This window comes from Rhipicephalus microplus, chromosome X (genome assembly GCF_043290135.1).
Source record: "Rhipicephalus microplus isolate Deutch F79 chromosome X, USDA_Rmic, whole genome shotgun sequence".
Classification (NCBI taxonomy): Eukaryota; Metazoa; Arthropoda; class Arachnida; order Ixodida; family Ixodidae; genus Rhipicephalus; species Rhipicephalus microplus.
In genome coordinates this window covers 39306926-39325342 of record NC_134710.1, presented here as the reverse complement: position 1 = coordinate 39325342, position 18417 = coordinate 39306926, and the positions used below count along the sequence as shown (strand labels likewise).

The window sequence follows — 18417 nt, the reverse complement described above, 5'->3', positions numbered from 1 at the left end:
CTGAGGTTGAAGAAGGAAACTGCTCATGTGTAGCGGGCCTCTCCCAAAGGTGCACGACTTGCGCGCTGCGTTGCTGCACTGCTACAGGTAAGGCCTTCACTAATTTCGAGGTAACTCTATGTTGAGAGTCGTGTTGTCGATTGAATGTATGCCATAGGGTTAGATTGTCCCGTCCAAAGCTGAATACGCATGCCATTCACTTGAGTACAGAACGGAGCAATGCGTAAGGCAGTGAGTATTGAGACAAGGCAAATCGTTGTTTTGCTTGCTTTATAAGAGTGCTCCTTTCTTTTTTTTCGACGATCGGTGTTTTTAGGTTTGAAAAAGTAAGGTCGTCTGCTTCCGAACGCTCGCTTGTTCGTGTTGGCAGTATTCGATATTCGAAGCAGGCGTATACAAACAGACTCCGTACGCTCGAACATAATATATACATGAACACACGAATCACACGCGTGCTATACATACGTACGAACTTGAATACAAGGTATTTCAACCTCCCCGCTCACCCAGAAAATGTCAGCAGCATAGCTCTGGTGCTGGCATTGATAAATGGAAAGAGCTCGTCACTAATAAAGTATGCTAATGTTAATTAGTCATGTTGGGTTTCTGGAAGCGTATTCAGTGAAATTATGATAAATGCATCACCTAAAAAACAAACTCATACCAAAACAAGTTGTGCTGCAATGCGTCGGAAAAGAACCAAGTGATGCACCCGCAAGTCGAATGATTTAAAACTGTGAAGAACTACTTTTTGCAGTTTCTCCTAAATTTCTTGCGAGCTGATGAACCTAAACTGTCAGTGCGCCACGTTTAATGACAACGCATCACCGTCTGTAGGCACCATGAAGCAATCGCCGGCATGAACACTGCATGTTTGTCCATACTAAATATATTTCAGGTTTCTTAGTTCACGCCGAAGAAACGTACGTTAATGACAGGGGTGTAGGGAGAATTGAATGAGAATTGGTGAGGTACACTAATCTTTTATATATAATCGTCCGTGCGTTTGTGCTCGTGAAAATACACACATGAAAAATGAAAAGGGGGGGGGGGGGAGAACTGCAGCAGCTGAATTTGCCAGTGGGTAGCACTACGACTTTCAGAGAAACGAGCACACGCGAGAAACACTCACACACATAATGTAAGAAGTTTCCTAAAGCGCTCGCGTATGCAACCGAAACTATATACTCCGCTCTTTGAGAAGCCCGAATATTGACAAGAATGCAAACGTGGTAAATAATGGAGTAGTCACCGGGCAGAATGAAGTTGTCGTGAACGGAGCGATCGCGCGTCATCTGCATCCTCCAGGAAGTGACATACCGATATGTTACCATCATTACACCGCGATGCCACGCATTGCGACTCACTGCGATGGTTTTCGGACATCGCTTTCTTCTTTTGGGGGCTCGTGCGCGTTGCACGAAAGAAATAAAGGAACTATGCGGCGCTTGTCAACTCGCACAACGTGGTAACATATCTCCTCTCAAAGATGACCCTGTTAGGGCTGTTTTCAGCTGCGTGGTCGCTAGGTGGCGAGCGCTTACCTGGAATCTGGATAAGCTATCCCAAAATTAGTTTTCCCGAATGTCCGTTTTACAACTATATAGCTAATTAAGCTTTGTACTTCAGGCAGGCTAAGTATTCCACTCTTATAGGCCCACTATGTTCACAATGGTAAAAATACACCCTCTCCCACTAAAGAGAATTATGAGTAGCATACAAAGCAGCGCATGGATCGACTTTACGTTTGGTTCATCACGGGCATCTTGTCCGATGTTAACCTGTCCTTGCAAGTAGACTCTAAGCGAAAATTTGGCAAAGTTGAACTAACTGCAGCCGTTAAACCAACAGACGAACGGTTAGTCCCACAGGCACTAAATGCTTGACAGTGCGTATCGTGCGCAAACGCCCGAAAATAAAGGTACCAACGGGGAGGCAGCGTAACTGCGTCACGATCGTCTTCTGTCGATGCTGCATTGCAATGCTTGGCGTGGTCGGCGATCACGAAAATGAGTTATATCAGCTATACGCCACTGTGAAAGCGAAGCACAATGGAACGAATAGAAGCTGTTATGAGAGGCAAGTACAAGACGCTGTCAGTGCGCACAGGAAGTGCCCTCACGTTTTCATCATGCCGGCATGGGCGGGCCGAAACCGAGTCTCTCCAACCACGGGCAATGCGGATAACTCGCTTCCATATGCTGAATTAGTTAGAACTACGAAGAACTCTGACAACACTTATAAAATAAGCTGTTGGTCAGTGGTCGTGTATCCACGCAGTCAGTGGCCGCCTCTTCAAAGCAATATATAGAAAAAGTAGGCTTCGTAAGTCATTGGTATCAATCTGGCTGCCTGTGTGAGTGCATTGGCAGCACACGCGAAAAAACGTCGCATACAATTTATTTCACAAAAAATAATGTTTCCTGCATTAAAGCCCAGATACACTTATGTTTTTTTCTCCATGCGACAATCATTGTCATAAATCAAGGGCGAAGGTGATCGCGGATGCGACTAATCGTGTGGCCGGTGGTGCACAGCGAGTGACTTACCAGCACGATGAAAGAACCGTGCCTGCTAACGGTCACGTCGCAATAAGTAGGCTATATAGATATCTACATCGCTCCGTATTACGCCGCGAACAGTGAACACCTACCTATTGTTCATTTGTTACTATAGAGTAACGACGACGAAAATTCTACACGAGCCGCATGTTGCCACGCCAGTGGTCGTTTAGCCGTATTCCTCGTAAGCCTATAGCGACGCCGTCGGCAAGCCGACACGGTATAGCATCGGCGGGGCGCCTAGCTGCTTCGCCGGCTTTCTTGCATAAGCGCCGCTGCTATGTTTCTGTTTGCAGACTCGTGCACCAGCACTGCGAACGCTGGTTTGACCAGCATGATTGACTGCCAGCTGATACTTCGTATTCTCTGACTGAAGGGATGTTGCAGATTAGATGGATCTATATTAAAACATTGGTGCGCTTCGGTGCTACGAATTAGCACGTGTAAATTTTCGCGTTACGGTGTCGATGTTTATTCTTTTTTAAGACTGAGCAAAAGTCGCCCACTGGCACTACATGGGAGGTCAAAATACTGTTCTATATATATCTGATAGTTCGATTTCTGTATTGTAGCGTGGGCGGTCAGTGTTTGCAGTGTTTTACTTTGAAATATTGTTGTGCATGTATGTGTGTGTTGCTTGACAAAATGTACTGCGTTATTCAGTGCTGAATAAATTGGAATAAACATAAAATATACTCCACAAGTGCAGGGTTGCTATTTTTTGCCATTTTTCCAGACGGTTTAACTGTTAGTCCCACTGGAGCATTCTACGAGAACCAACAGATGAACCCTGTGGAGTAATTGCTAGGGGGTTACAGTTGAACCCTTGCAGTTGCTTCCGAAGTTAGTCTGAAATTGGTAAGAAATCTGTGGCAGCCCATTGAGTGCCATTAAGGGCCAATGGCATACCCCACTTTAGTCCTTTTTGCTTTAGAGTGCGAGCGCACCATCAATTCACTGTAACTGTAGTTTCTGTTGCTGTTACTCGTCCCGAGCTCTTGTTGGAGCACGCTATATGCGGGTTAATCGCCAAGCGACTTGGGAGCACGCGCGTTCATCATGCTTCTGCGGAGTCTCATACTCCGACGCCATCACATGAAATCGGAAATAGGGTTAGAGAGAGAGGCCACAGCGTCTTAGCCAGCCCCTTACATAGGCCGGAACGTGCTAGCGTAAGAGCGCGTTCTGGCAGTGCTTGGGCCAGCTGTCTTGCGTGTGCGGTAAGGGTGATTACGCACACCGGGTTGAACTTCGTCATAAGCTGTTTCGAATCTACAAAAAAAAAAAAGTCACAGCTTTGCTGCAGAGGCGAAGCAATGAATGCGATAGCAACAATTTGAAAGGTCACGCGCAGAATGGAAATCAGATCGAAACGCGTCCCGCGTTTCTCGCGCATAAATTACGCACAAAATGTACTCACAGGTATGGATGCACGCGAATAAGCGTCTCATTTGTTACTTTGATGAGTCTGAAAAGCGTGCACTTTTCGGGAACGGAGACTCCAATGATGGAGGTGACCTTTGTGCACCTGGTAACTACAGCAGAATCGTTCCACGTAAACCCCGAGGCGAGCAAAGGCGCGCGATCCTCCCCTCCTCGCCACCGCGAGATAAGGGTGCACAAGGGGGCGTCGCCCCCCTTTTCTATGCCGGGCAAAGTACGCGTAGGAGATTAAAACGGGCGCTGCTGCGCGATGTGGCGATGTGCGCTCATTGCGCCATCTTTCTGGTAAGGCCAAAAACACAGCAGCGGTAAGTGGTAGATATAAACAGCTGGCCGTTTGAACGGCAAAGAACATTCTCCGGAGTAGCTGAGTGATTAACGCCTCGCTTTCACGCCGCAGAAGGCCCGCGTTCGATTCCGCGCACCGGAGTGCTTTTTCTCTGGATTTTTTTTTCTGGCGTTTTCATATATATATATATATATATATATATATATATATATATATATATATATATATATATATATATATATATATATATATATATATATATATATATATATATATACGGCGCATGAGATCGACGCCGGTGCAAAATCAAGCCGAGAGTGTCCATATAATACATATAATTGTACCGCAATAAATTAACTTTTACGTCGAAGAATACCGATAGCCCATTTGCGTAAGCCTGTCTAATACGCTTCTCTCCTAAATTCACAGATATTAGGCAAGAGTGTGAACTGAAAGATGCCGGACACGCATGAAGCAACATTCTTATCACGTGTGTTGTTGAAAAAGCTCGATGATTCAACAGTTTACGGTAGTAAAATAAGGAAGAAGCTATGCCCGCCCCACCTTTTTTTTTTCTTTTCCTGCGTAGTCGCTCCCTTTGCCAAACTGAAGCAACACAAAGCCCTAACATTCCGCGTACAACAATCAGCAGAATAGACGTACCTGTTCATCCAGGTCAGCGTAAAAGCGCCATGCCCGCGCTGTCTTGTCATGTGACGTGCTGAGTACCAGGTCACCCGTGCACAGCACTCGGTTGACTCGGGCGCCATGGCCGACGAAGATGTGAACACACTTAGCGTCTACGATGGACCACTTGCGCAGCGTGCCGTCGGCAGAACCGGTGAGCACGAAGTTTCCGTGGACCGTGCAGTGCGTGACGTAGCCCGCGTGGCCGCTCAGCGTGCCCAGGAGTTCAACGGGCGTCGACTGGCTGCTCCACATGAGCACGCGGCCGTCCTCACTGCCAGACACGAGCAACGAGTGGTCCTCGCTCAGCGACAGGCAATTTATGCCTCCCTGGTGCTGCTCCAGCCGCTCGGTCAGGTAAGGCCAGCGCACGCCTGCCGGATCTGCACTGTCAGTCACCATAGAGGCCCTCTTACGGCTCCGGCGGATGCTGCAACTGCTGCCCATGAGCCGAAGCCTCAAGAGCCGCAAATGTTGTCGATGCTTCTGGCAACCCTGCAGCGCGTACACGTAGTAATCACGCACTTAACCAGCTTGTGATGCCTGTGGTTTGATCTTAGCCAAATCCTGGCTAGAATACACGCCTGCAGGGAGGAAATAAAGTCAAATTTTCGCCGCTTCCAGTAAGTTCGCTACACTGCTCCGTAGCCGTGTCCGAGAGAAAGCGGCTCTTGGAACGGGCCTTTAGAATAGTCGTGACAAAGGTTAGCCGAAATTGTAGGTCACATTTTTCCTGTCTAGGTACGGCCTGCCATAACGCGTGACAGCCCGTTGGCGGCCCTAACGAGATCGTGTAATAAAAAATAGATTTCTACGCTTTCAGTGCCCTGCCGCGCTAATTTACGTGTACTGAATCTTTTTACCGGTAATTAGATAACGAATAACACCATATTCACTCGAATCTACGACATAAACAAAGTACAAACAGCACTGGAACCGAACTCAGGACCACATGCATTCGAAGCAGACAGCTTACCCACTAAAGCACCTGAAACTTCACAAAGTAGTGACGTATATGATTATACGCGCGCCCCTTTTTCCTCCCCCTCCGACCTCTTCAATGCCGGCGCCGCTTTGGTATTGGCCAGTGCCATCACGTGGGACCGCTCGCAGTGTTCGTTTGCTTACAGTCGCTTGAGGCTACCATCTCTGCTCTCGAGGCGCTGACTCCTTGGGGCGCAGTAAATCTGCTTTAATGGATTTGCACTTGTCCTTCTGTGCGCGCTGTACTGTGAATATACTTTTCACCCAAGAGTAGCTTCGCTTTTCGTTGCAGTGGGTGGTTGTTGCGCCATCTGTTGTCAGAACAAGTTTAGCGACAGCCGGAAGCTCTTGATGATACCACTCATTAAGCGCAACGAGCTGCGACAAAAGACATGTTTGCATAGAATTGGAAGTGAGAACTTCAGGCCGACATTTTTGAATCCACTTTCCGAAGTAAGTTGCGCGTCTCTCACTTTCAGTATGGCGCAATGTTTGCCCAATTCAATGCCTTTTGTAACACCGCAGTGAATCGTGCAGGACGTCGTGATCTCTCACTCAGGTTTCATTAACGCTTCTGTGGGGGCTGTTCTTTTTTGTGTCAATAATACATGTTTACGAGTTCTGCTTGTCGTTATGTGCCGACTCGTTTCAGTTCGTGGTACTGCTTTGCGTGCTTGGCATGTACGTACGCGGAAAGACGCTCGAAATTGTGATCGCGAAACTTCGGAGATTTCGAGCTGCTGTTTTGAACAAACAAAACTAGAGTGCAGCAAGTCGCATTAGGAATGGCACTCTCCGTTGGTTTTAGTTGCGTGGTCACAGATATTTGAGAGCAAATTGCTCTCTGTGAGTCTTTTACAAAACTTGAACGTTCAGCCGAGGGACCCGCGATACGAGGGCTCCTCTGCAAAGCGTTCATGCCTTCTAGTCATTGGGTGTGTGCATCGTTCAGGAACCTCGCATATACGTGCCATTTCAAGTGATAGTTTTTTTTCCTCCTTCGCGTTAGAGTTTATATCCGCAACTCAAACTCTCGCGAAGTAATGACGTATGGGTGTAACGACAGGTAATTCATAAGCTAGCTCATTCTTTCAAGAATATAGTTCCTCCGTGAGATTTGTCCACAAAGCGCAGTGTGTCTAATCATTTTACAAAACAACCACAGCTGTTCTGGTGTATCAACTATAAAAGACGTACGCCTTATTACACATTATTAGGCGACAGCTGTATTGCGTCACCCAACGCTTAAATTGACCATCGACAAGATCGCCAGCCCGCGTCGACAGGGTAAATGCGAGTTGTTGCTTCCACTTCATGACAGTCACTGTGAATGCTCTGTGCACATATTGTGTACCCTATATACGGCGAAGCTTGTTTCACCCATGCGCTGAGTAAGGAAATGTAGTCGCACTGCCCCTCGTTGGCTATCGCGTCATTTATTAGAAAGATAAGCCGTATCAGCCACACATGCAAGTTTGAGCGCTATTATTTACAGTGTAAAACTTATTCAGAGACGCGCACAAGGATGGGCCAAGAAAAAAACTGGAGTTCCATTAACAATTACATTTTCAGGTTTAAGATCATACAAGTTAACATCCGGTCACTGCGACGCCGAGTGACTCAATCACGGCCTGATCACACGTCGCACGTGGCCCTAAACAAAGCTGTTATGGGCCAATGTTACACTCGCTAAGGTAATTTTAAAATGAGCTAGAAGGCTGGTGCGAATACTCTCAGCACGCTGCATGCCGATCAAGCGCTCTCTTCGCGAAAGGGCGTTTGCTACGCAGGAGCAAGGCAGGTGGCGCCACGTTTGAAATGCGAGTGTGAAGAGGAGGAGGTTGAAGAGAAACGCTAGTGGAGGAGAAGAGTGTCGCTACTTTGCGAAGTTTCAGAGGCTATATTACCCATTAGAGTTATGGTATATGCTGCCTAAGGTAGAATATACAGTAACTATATTACCCATCGCATCACAGCGCCACCACATGCAAGGTCGTTTTTTTTTTGTGGGTTACATATTTACGAAGTGGTTTGCAAACCGTTGGCGGAACGTATAAGTTATTTCTTTTTGTCATATGCATGTGTTTGAGCGTGCATTAAGTCAGCTAATAGTTTTAGCGGTTCGATGACCTTAAGACAAACGCGGTAAGAGACTTCAGCTATGATTTCACTACGTGGTGCGCCATGGTGCAAGAACAATTAACGTGTACTTGTGCGTCGTTTTAGTACTTCTCTGTCAACCATGGGTGTTTTGTTCACGGAAAATTTGAAGATACCAGCGTGACGGGGATATCTTCAGCTCTCGAAAGCCATGTATGTGTCCCCCGATTGCACGAGCTGTGAGCAATTCATTTCGCATGATACGTGCTTGTCATTGACAGCAGCCCATTCTCAGCTGTTCGAAGGCCATTTTCTTTCACACGTCAACGTTACGCAGGTAATAAGCGTGCTTACACTAAAATTTGCATTTAGTGCGAGCGAACTTTCGCGACCAGCACGCTTGGGCTGCAGCACTGTTGTAGTATTTCGACGATCATGTATTTCCGCAAGATCACTTATGCACTCTAGTTCGGAATACCAGTGTTTTTTAGTATTTAACTGATATTATAACATATCTTATACCTTATCTTGACATATACTATATAGGGGGAGTAGCTACTCTTATTTTTATTTAGCACCACGCCACTGCTTAAGTGAACGCTGAAATGTGCGCCAATGTCAAGTATGACGTTCACAAGTTACGCACAGGCAGGTCACCCTCCAAATAAATAGTTAATCCTTTCGCACATCTCTTTCGCGAACGTCTGCATGCAGTTTTGGTCAAGAAATGGTGCAGGATGCACCTTAAAATCTGTATTGTTAATGCCCATATCAATAAAGAACAGCTGCTCTTCAGAAAATGAGAAATTGTTTTGTAGTTGGTACATTTCCGCAGCAGTAGACAGGTACACAGGTTGGCTTGATCGAGGTTCAATGTTAGAAATGCCGTGCTATAATACGAGAACTGTAGTATATATTCAAGAGTGAGAAAGTGTGGGTCGCCAATGCTCTCCTGCTGGCTTCTGCACCGGTACCTGTTGTTGAAGTTCATCATGCAATTACCCTACCTCTAATAAAACATAAACCCACCAATTTTCAATGTTGATCACTTTCCGTCTGGCTGCCTTTTGTTTGCTTTATAATAATAATAATAATAATAATAATAATAATAATAATAATAATAATAATAATAATAATAATAATAATAATAATAATAATAATAATAATAATAATAATAATAATAATAATAATAATAATAATAATAATAATAATAATAATAATAATAATAATAATAATAATAATAATAATAATAATAATAATAATAATATATTATTATTATTATTATTAATATTATTATTATTATTAATAATAAGACAATTTGCAACATGTTATATCGCGTCTCTTTTTAAACAACAATAGCTTGTGTAGTATGTGGTTAAGGCAACTAGTTCAGTTCCAACTCCAATCGCAGGTATTGTTTGTATGTTTATTTGGATGGGGCGATTATTATGCTGTTCTTCCTCTGTGATTGCCAACCAAGCATCTGCTATCAAAACATTTATTACAGAAATGATTGACTGTGAAACATGGAATCAGTTCCAAAGTTACAGCCCGAACTGCTTAAAAACACATATTGCACCTTGTTTAGGGTATGAGCCCAAGTGTCGAAAAGAATTAAAAAAAAAGTGCGAAAAACCAGAGTTTTTTAGACTATATTATAGGGCACATCTTTTTAAACCTACGTGTGCATTATGAAGCTCTATTTTTGTTAGTTTTTTCATATTTACATTTATAAAAGAGTGCCCTACGCTCACAAACATCTAATGATTTTTATTCTCTCTCAATAAGTTTTATTCTCTCTCAATTTACTGCAGGGACACAATATAAGCTTTAGCCAGGGCAATGAATCTAAACAAATGAGATGTGACAAATAATGAAAACATAGTGATTAAATGGCCAAACATATATTTACTACCACTAGGCGCACCTTGGTATAAGAGACAGGCATAATAAATCTTGTGGCATGATTTTGCTTATTGAGGATCGTTGGACACCCACGTAATTAAATTATTGAAAAATAATTACTAGCAAAACGGTCGAAACTTTTCGCGTGCGGATAAATACTTAAAATACAAATTCTGAGAAGTTCATTACTATAGGTTTCAAGCAGGTGAAACGCTCACGCAAGGTGATGTGGAACGTTAAATTACTGGATATTTGTAGCCAGTTCGATCAAGGACTTCACTATTCTGCGCCGTCACTCGAATGGCAGCTCACCTTTTTTTCTTGCTTGCATTGAAGCGTCAGTGCTGTGACGGGATTGCTTTCAGGATGCGTTGCTAAAATATTTGGGAACCAAGTTGAAGCGTCAAGTCTGCTCTCGAAATGTTGCGCTGCCACAGTTAAAACACACCCGCTTCCCTAGGCACAACGGAAAAAGAAGTCAGTTTCACCGCAAGCGCACTCTTTTCGCAAACGGAGACTGTGAAGCGATTGCAGTGACTTTTGTGCGCCCGGTAACTACAACAGAATCGTTCTGGTTAAAGCCACAGGCCAGCCATGACGTATGATTCTCCCCACCGCGAGATAAGGGCGCGTGAGCGAGCGTCCACCTTCTCCTCTCTGCGGGCCAAAGTACACGTAGGAAATGGGAGCACGCACCACCACGGGCTCATTGCACCATCTTGCTGGTTATCGTGAAAACAGGATAGTTCCTTCTCGAGATGCCCATCACAAGTAATAAGTCGTAGATATAAATAGCTAGCCGTATGAACGTTAAGGGTTCTCAGTGGTTAATGCCTCGCGCTCACGACTCAGATGTATCACGTTCGATTCTGCGCGCTAAAATCTTTTTCAGATTTTTTTTTCATTTTTTTGCGCTTTAATATATATATATATATATATATATATATATATACTGTCTATCTGTGACGCGTTTAGCATATCGAATTCACATGAACTGGTCTGTTTTCTAAAAGTGTCAAACCCCGGTGACTGCAGCTTTTTCAGTGTAGATAGGCAGGATATGCCGTTGGATGAACGTATGAAGAGTCATAAGTTGTGTATTACGGAAGAGAATGACGAGCAAAGGTACACGAGCGATTGTGGCGTGTCAGTTAGCCCTTTTTAATATCTCCTGTCATTTTATTCAAGGTCGATCAACCTTTGGTCAATGGTCAGCTCTATCTTCAAAAAACAGGAGTTTGCATAGGTTCCAGAGCTGCCCCTATTCAGTCAACATCTTTTTTCGAAGGTTAGACATTCGATTGGCACGACATTTAGGGTGCTTCGCCACAAAAATTGTTCGGTATGTTGATAATTGTCTAGTGTTTATCAGGCCAGATTAGATTCCCCGTAGAAAAGTGTGAACGAAGTTTTGAAGGTGTTGAACCAATTTGGATGCGGACTTAACAGTTGAACTCCCGAAGAATGACAAAATCTAGTTTCTAGATTTAAAATTACACCGTGAACCTAGCCACATACGCTGTGCATACATGCCACGCAAAAAAAAATCTCTTACTAAACTTTAACTTGGGGCATGTTAAAACTGTTAAAATGGCAATAGCTATGCCTTCTCTGGGTTCCGTTTTTGAAAAATTGTGCTCTAATAAAACGGCAGAAAGTTTCTCAAATCCGTTTGAAAGATTGAGCAGCGCTGGCTTCCCTGAATCCGTCCTACGCATAGTTGCGCAGAACCTACTAAAACAGTAAAACTGGGGGACCAAGTAATTGATAAAGAAATCAGTTAAAAAGCCCTCTGTCATCCCTTACATGCACAAGCTGTCGCATGGTATAAAAAATGTCGTAAATTGGTTATGACTTTGGGGTAGTATTTTCGGCTCCAAACAGAATAAACAAGCTATGTAGCTGAATATATAGAACACTACCGATAAAAGCAAAGATTAAAAAACAAGGAGAATGCACCGTGAATCATAGGCAGTCGTATGTAAAGTGTGGAACAGGTGTTGTATATTTGGTACCATTGTCCTGTGGCCACATTTACATAGGCCAAACGGAAAGATGTGTCTACACCAGGTTGCAAGGACATAGTAGATCATTGGACAAAAGAGATAGTTCACACTTGCCGAAACATTGCAGCTCGTGCGATTGCTACGCCTTTTTTGTGGTGCTATTGTTTTATCCAAACACCCAGATCGGACCACCAGAGAGCTGATAGAGGCCTTTCCGTTTAGGAGAAGCGGGATGAAATGCGTAAGCGCACCTTCTATCACGTTAGCAGAAAAACAATTTTCGTACCTCATCCGCACTCTGAGGGTCTGACCTAAGGCACGTGTTTTATAGCCCTATTTGTGTTCTTTTGATGTGTTTTTCTTGCCAGGTCATGTGACAGAAGTGATGTATGTGTACCAACTTCTCTTTCGAATAAGCTTTAATTGGGAGTGGCGCTTATGTTGTGGGCATTTTCTTGTTCTAGTGTGTGTGCCTTTATTCAGTTAAAAGATGAACCAATACCAACTATCCCAATTGTCCGTGCACCTGGAAGAGCTGGATATCATCGTCATGCTGCAGCACGTATGTCCAATTAACAGGCACCGGTGGTGCAGAGACTAGTCTCCGAGCGCTGATTATAGCAGCAAAAGATAAGCGCTCACTAGTATTAGTAAAACATTTTCGAAATTCGCGAGTTGTTGCTTAGCTTTAGAGGTTATTAAAATGTTTTCTATCTGCATGCTGCACACACACCTTAAATGAGGTATCTTGTGCAATTTCAAATGATTGCGACAGATGGAAACGAGGCCATGCAACAGGCCACTCTATCAACTCCGAGATCACAATAATTAAGACCGAAGAAATTTGCAGAGAGCAGTGCAAGAGAAAAAAAAGACAACCAAGAACTCATTAGAGTGAAGAATATGGTCTTTGCTAGATGTCTTATACTTTCATTGTAGTGCTACGATTTCCGTTTTAAATAAATTAAAGCTATGACAGCCATTAAGCCTGAGATTGGGGCAACCCCTGTGCGAGAACAAGAAATATGACTTAAGTTAAAGCATAATCACTATTGAACGTGTGCTTAATGTCTTGGTATAAAGACCGTTCAGCAAGTCGACACGCTCAATGTATCTGCCCCCACAACACAAAGTAATCGAAATGTACAATTTATTTATGAGCACATCAACATGATTATGATTAAGACTACTCCTACAGTGGTGAAGTGTGAAACTATGAAACACAGACGCCAGCTAGCTGTAAAAATGAAGATGCTTTTAGCGAACGGCGTCACTCAGTACTAAAGTATATTTGCGAACAAAAACCTTTACTGACTTGGCTCCTGGTCTTTGCTCGTAAGTAGCCACGGGCATTTTATTTTCCAAAGCAGAGATGTATATATCTAAAGACACAACGAAACAATTCTAGTTCAGCAGAGTTGCACTATATGTCCGCCAATGAACATGAAGGGTAAACATGCACTGACGCCTCAGAATGGCTGCGGGGTGCACGTTAAAAAACTCCAGGTGGTCGAAATTTCCGAAGCCCTCCACTACGGCATTTCTCATAGTCATATGGTGGTTTCGGGGCGTCGAACCCCTCATACCAATGAATGAAAGCAACTAGCCTTCTGGCCGTAGTGAATGCCCGCGAGTAGGTACGGTATACGTGTTGTATACGTGTCATAGCGCAGCAGCGAACAGCACTCAACAAAAATTAGTTCTCATGCGACAACTAAAGAAAAAAAAAACTCGTCTTTTTCTGATATGTCCTTGAAAGAGAACGAGCAAGATAGCGCCATGTTAATTTTTTAACATGCTAAACTGCAGATGACGCCAATGACGATATATAGTGACCGGAGTTCGCGAACTACGACAGGAGTATGACGTTGTGTCGAAGCCGTAAATTGATGCCTTCTCGTGATGGAGGCGGAAATGCTGTAGGCCCGTGTGCTAAGATTTGGGTGCAGGTTAAAGAACCACAAGTATTCGAAATTTCCGGACCCCTCCCTAGAGGGATTGATTGATTGATTGATTTGTGGGGTTTAACGTCCCAAAACCACCATTTGATTATGAGAGACGCCGTAGTGGAGGGCTCCGGAAATTTTGACCACCTGGGGTTCTTTAACGTGCACCCAAATCTGAGTACACGAGCCTACAACATTTCCGCCTCCATCAGAAATGCAGCCGCCGCAGCCGGGAATCGAACCCGTGACCTGCGGGTCAGCAGCCGAGTACCTTAGCCACTAGACCACCGCGGCGGGGCCTCCCTAGAGGGAGTCACTCATAATCATATGGTGGTTTTGGGACGTTACACCCCACCTATCAATCAATGCGTTCTCGTTGGTTTTATGCCACTCTCATCATATATAGTGTTCACGGCTGGTCGATATCAATGATAACGCACGTGACCTAACACCCTGAGCTCTGAATAATTGACAAAGAAAAGCACGGAAAAGAATAAAACTGAAAAAGAGTGGCGGCACTACAAAACCACAGCCCCGGCTTGGTTGGTCCGTGGGTGGTTGCCACCGTCTATCTGTGACGCGATTTGCTTAATTAGAAAACTTTTATATGGACATTGTGACTGCATCGGTTCGTTGCTACATTCTTTAGCTGATATCGTCTTCTCCTCCACTGTGCTTCGTGGAAAGTTTGCGATGTGGATTGCTGTATTTTTCATGCCAGCTGCCATTGCCCATACGTGCTCGCAAAAGTGGTATCGCTTTTTCAATAGATTGATTTACTGATATGTGGGGTTTACCGTCCCACAACCAATTTTTCAATAGATGCTTGTTAAGTTATACCACTTCACTCCGCCGTGGTGGTCTAGTGGCTAAGGTGCTCGGCTGCTGACTCGCAGGTCGCGGGATCAAACACCGGCTGCGGCGGCTGCATTTCCAATGGAGGCAAAAATGTAGGCTCGTGTGCTCAGATTTGGATGCACGTTAAAGAACCCCAGGTGATTAAAATTTTCGGAGCCCTCCACTACCGCGTCTCTCATAGGCATATGGTAGTTTTGGAACGTTAAACCACACACATCAATAAAAAATCAATCAATCAATCAATCAATCAATCAATCAATCAATCAATCAATCAATCAATCAATCAATCAATCAATCAATCAGGCCTGGTTTACACCTATGGAAATTGCAGTACTTCGTCAATTGTGCCTTATCTTTACTTTTATTTATTAAAAGCTCTTGTTCCCGCGAACGCTTAAATACGCACATTCACTCGAACTTCTGCAGAAGCGACTCAGTGACAGCGATAAAGAGCTTGCGAGGGAAACCATCCACTGAAAATAGATCCAATTTGTTTTGAGACAACTTTCGCATAACGTCTCAGCACGACATTGCAAGCGCAGGTTTTAGGCAATGTTCAGCTATAGCCCTTTTCACTATTTTGGAACGGGCCGACATGTATGGAAGCATCTGTTTGCACACCGAGGTGAACAAAGCCAACGGGTGTGATGACTCAGCAATTTAATGTGAAAATCCAAAATATGCAAAGAGCCACAAGCCAGCAACTCGTGCGTTAACAGCGACCCCTTCCCGGGTCGGCGAAAGGCCGATAAAATATTGTTAACGGTAAGCGGATATGTAGCTGTCGTTAGTTGCTTTTAAATAATAAAAAGTCGTCAACGCACCTGAACGCTTTACCCCCCCCCCCCCCCTCCTCATTAAAATGTTTGTGCAAGGCATGGCCAACAAATTATATGAACAAATTGCAGAACAAAGAGCTTCTGCAAAAGCTTCTACTTTCATGCCCGCTGCATTCTGGAAGGCAACAACACCACTCTCGTCTATACAATCTCTTACATAGAAAAACAATGCACCGTGCGGGACAGAATAAAACAGGTCCTCAAGCGAGATTAAGTACTTTATTAAAGGATTCGCTCCAAGAAAGTGAGTGAAACAGGAGGAAATATCAATCCTAAAAGGGTCTTGCACAACAATAGAGTGTATCTGGTTCATTAAAAACTGAGTAATGTCAATCTCCCAGGCACCTCGTTACCTCACAGTCGTCCCGAAAAGAACTTCTGGCTTGTTCGTCTTGGCCGCGAAAAACACAGAAAGGGTGTTGTTCTTGCTGGTTGTTATAGATGGTGCAAATTTTGCAAGTTTCAAGTCCTTACACACAATCACCACCTCGCTTATCACTCATGTTTCGCTGAATTTTATCTTGACAAACTCCTTGTCGATTGTCTGTCCTGCCATGAAGTTGTACGTATCTGCATCCATTGCCACGAAGCCACCGCTTCAATCCGCTTGAAGCAGACACAAACTGCTGTGCTCGAAGAGTTATCGAACAGCTTGACCCTTTCCCTTGCTTTTTCGTCTCCCAAAAATAGCCGCATTTTTGTGGCCAGTACAGGAACATAAACCGAGCAGCCCCGCAAAGAGTACTTCTAAACGGTTAACTGGTGCCTTGCGCAAACCATGCCCAAATGCGAGGGAACCATATATACAATCTTAGAACGTTCTGATGAGATTACACTCACAACGCGAACACCAGAGTTTATTCTGAAAGTTAGGCTGGAATATTCGATGGAACATGTATAAATGCCGAGGCACTTCACCGCTTGGTAGATTATCGATGACCGATGCTCGGTTGGCCGCTATCGTTTACAGCATGCACATGTATTGCCTACAGAGTGACACTTCGTTTTCAGGGCCCAGGTTCGCCTAAATAAATAGTTGAGTCTTGAACACACCAATTGCTGCCTTCGTCAAACGTCGCGATGCGTGACAATTTAGTCGCGGTCGATCTCTGGCATCTTTCTGCGGTGGTGACGGTCAAAATTACTCGTGATTGTTAGTTGGAGTTAGAGATACTCTTCATTGTTCGTTGAAGTTGGCTTTCGGGGTTTTATTTCAAGGGCACTACATAAAAGTTTTTATTGTAATTTGGGAAGGGTTTCTCTTAGTACATAATTTCCGCATTCGTAGTTTTTCTTGAAAAATATACTTGTGAGTGCATAATTTCCGCATTCGTACTTTTCCTTAAAAAATATACTTGTGGCTGAAAACTAGCTTTTCCGACAGCAAGCAGTGAGTGAACACGCACCCTACGACAAGCCCGTGGTATGCACCTCGTGTTTACGCGTCGTTTCGCAGAAAAAAAAAAGAAACATTTTGAGTATGAAAGTCAAAGTGCTTGTCTGGATTAAGCAGTGTAGATGTTGCCGGGTAACTTCTTAGGCAGTTCGGTGACGCTATGTGCCTTCTTATTAACACTTGTTCATCGGAGCGCGTCTATTCGAACCCTTTCAGCTCCTAGCTTACCTTGCCTCGGTGGATAAGGTGAAGTGCTGGTGATAAAGAAAGCTTTCATCAAATTTATACAGTCGAGTTCACTTATAACGATGCCGTTGATTACAATATATTCGATGTAACGATGAATGATGATGCATGCACTTTTTTATGCTTTCAATGGTAATATAAACCGCTTATTAGAATGCTCCAGTCCCACGATTTTGGATATAGTTATTGAATATGGCTACAGCGCGCGCTGAAAAGAGCCATTCGCTTGAATGTCATTCGCTGCTATATGCGCCTACCCCCCGTCAGCGTTCCTCTGAAAACGAGTTGACTGCGCCTCTTACGAGTAAGTGAGAAGAGGAGGAGTTTTTCTTTCGAACTTCCGAAATGATGCCAGGGGAGGCCTGCGAAGCGCCCGTCGATGAAGAGCTGCCAGAGTTGTGGTCGGTGCTTAATAAAGATGCGGCGTTTCCGAACCATTTCATGCAGACGATGTCACGGAAACACGCGAGTGCCTCCGTGATGCGCTCATCGTTGCGCGTATTCATACTGAGACCAGCGTTGAGCGCGGCGACTCCGACAACGTTGTGAGCAGCCAACCCAGGTAGTCTCATCGCAAGAAGCTCAGCGGATGATACAATCACTACGAGACTTTTTTTTTGGCGAAGGACCTTCCGCTCAGCAACGCGGAGTACCTTGATGTTCTTGAGAAAGATGTGCGCAAGCTTCGTGCATAGCAATCAAAGCTGACAGATTACGGCATATCTACAAAGAAGTACATCGTTGCACTACCATACTTGCCTGCGATTAAAATGTTCTGACAATCCTTTTGTCCTTGTTTTCTCAACCCGCCTGTAACAGCTATCGGTTTTAACGTTGGGACATGATTGGCCCTTGGATATCAATATAAGTGGACTGCACTTTATCTAGTAGCAACCAATACAGTTTCCTTGTAAATAAAAATAAATGCTAGTCACGTACAGAAGGCTGAACCAGCAAGGTATTCATCGTTGAATCTCTCAACCTTTTCAGCCTCCTTTATGGCGAATCGCATGCAAAATGGCAGTGAGCATGCTATAGTAGATATGGATATTATTTGTGATGCAAGTAGACAGAATTTCGCGTGCAAGGGGCTAGTGTACAGCTAAGCTCCGCCGCGGTGGTCTAGTGGCTAAGGTACTTGGCTGGTGACCCGCAGG

General features: G+C 44.3%; 1 protein-coding gene across 1 annotated transcript in view; it reads right to left on the bottom strand.

The window, feature by feature from the left end:
• LOC119176619 (uncharacterized) overlaps positions 1-5458 on the bottom strand; it is a 62255-nt gene extending 56797 nt beyond the window's left edge. The window contains exon 1 of the mRNA XM_075881174.1: positions 4957-5458. Within this exon, the coding sequence (XP_075737289.1) occupies positions 4957-5427 (471 nt within the window). The 5' untranslated portion in view covers positions 5428-5458. The remainder of the gene's footprint in view (positions 1-4956) is intronic.
• Between the last annotated feature and the right edge of the window lie 12959 nt (positions 5459-18417).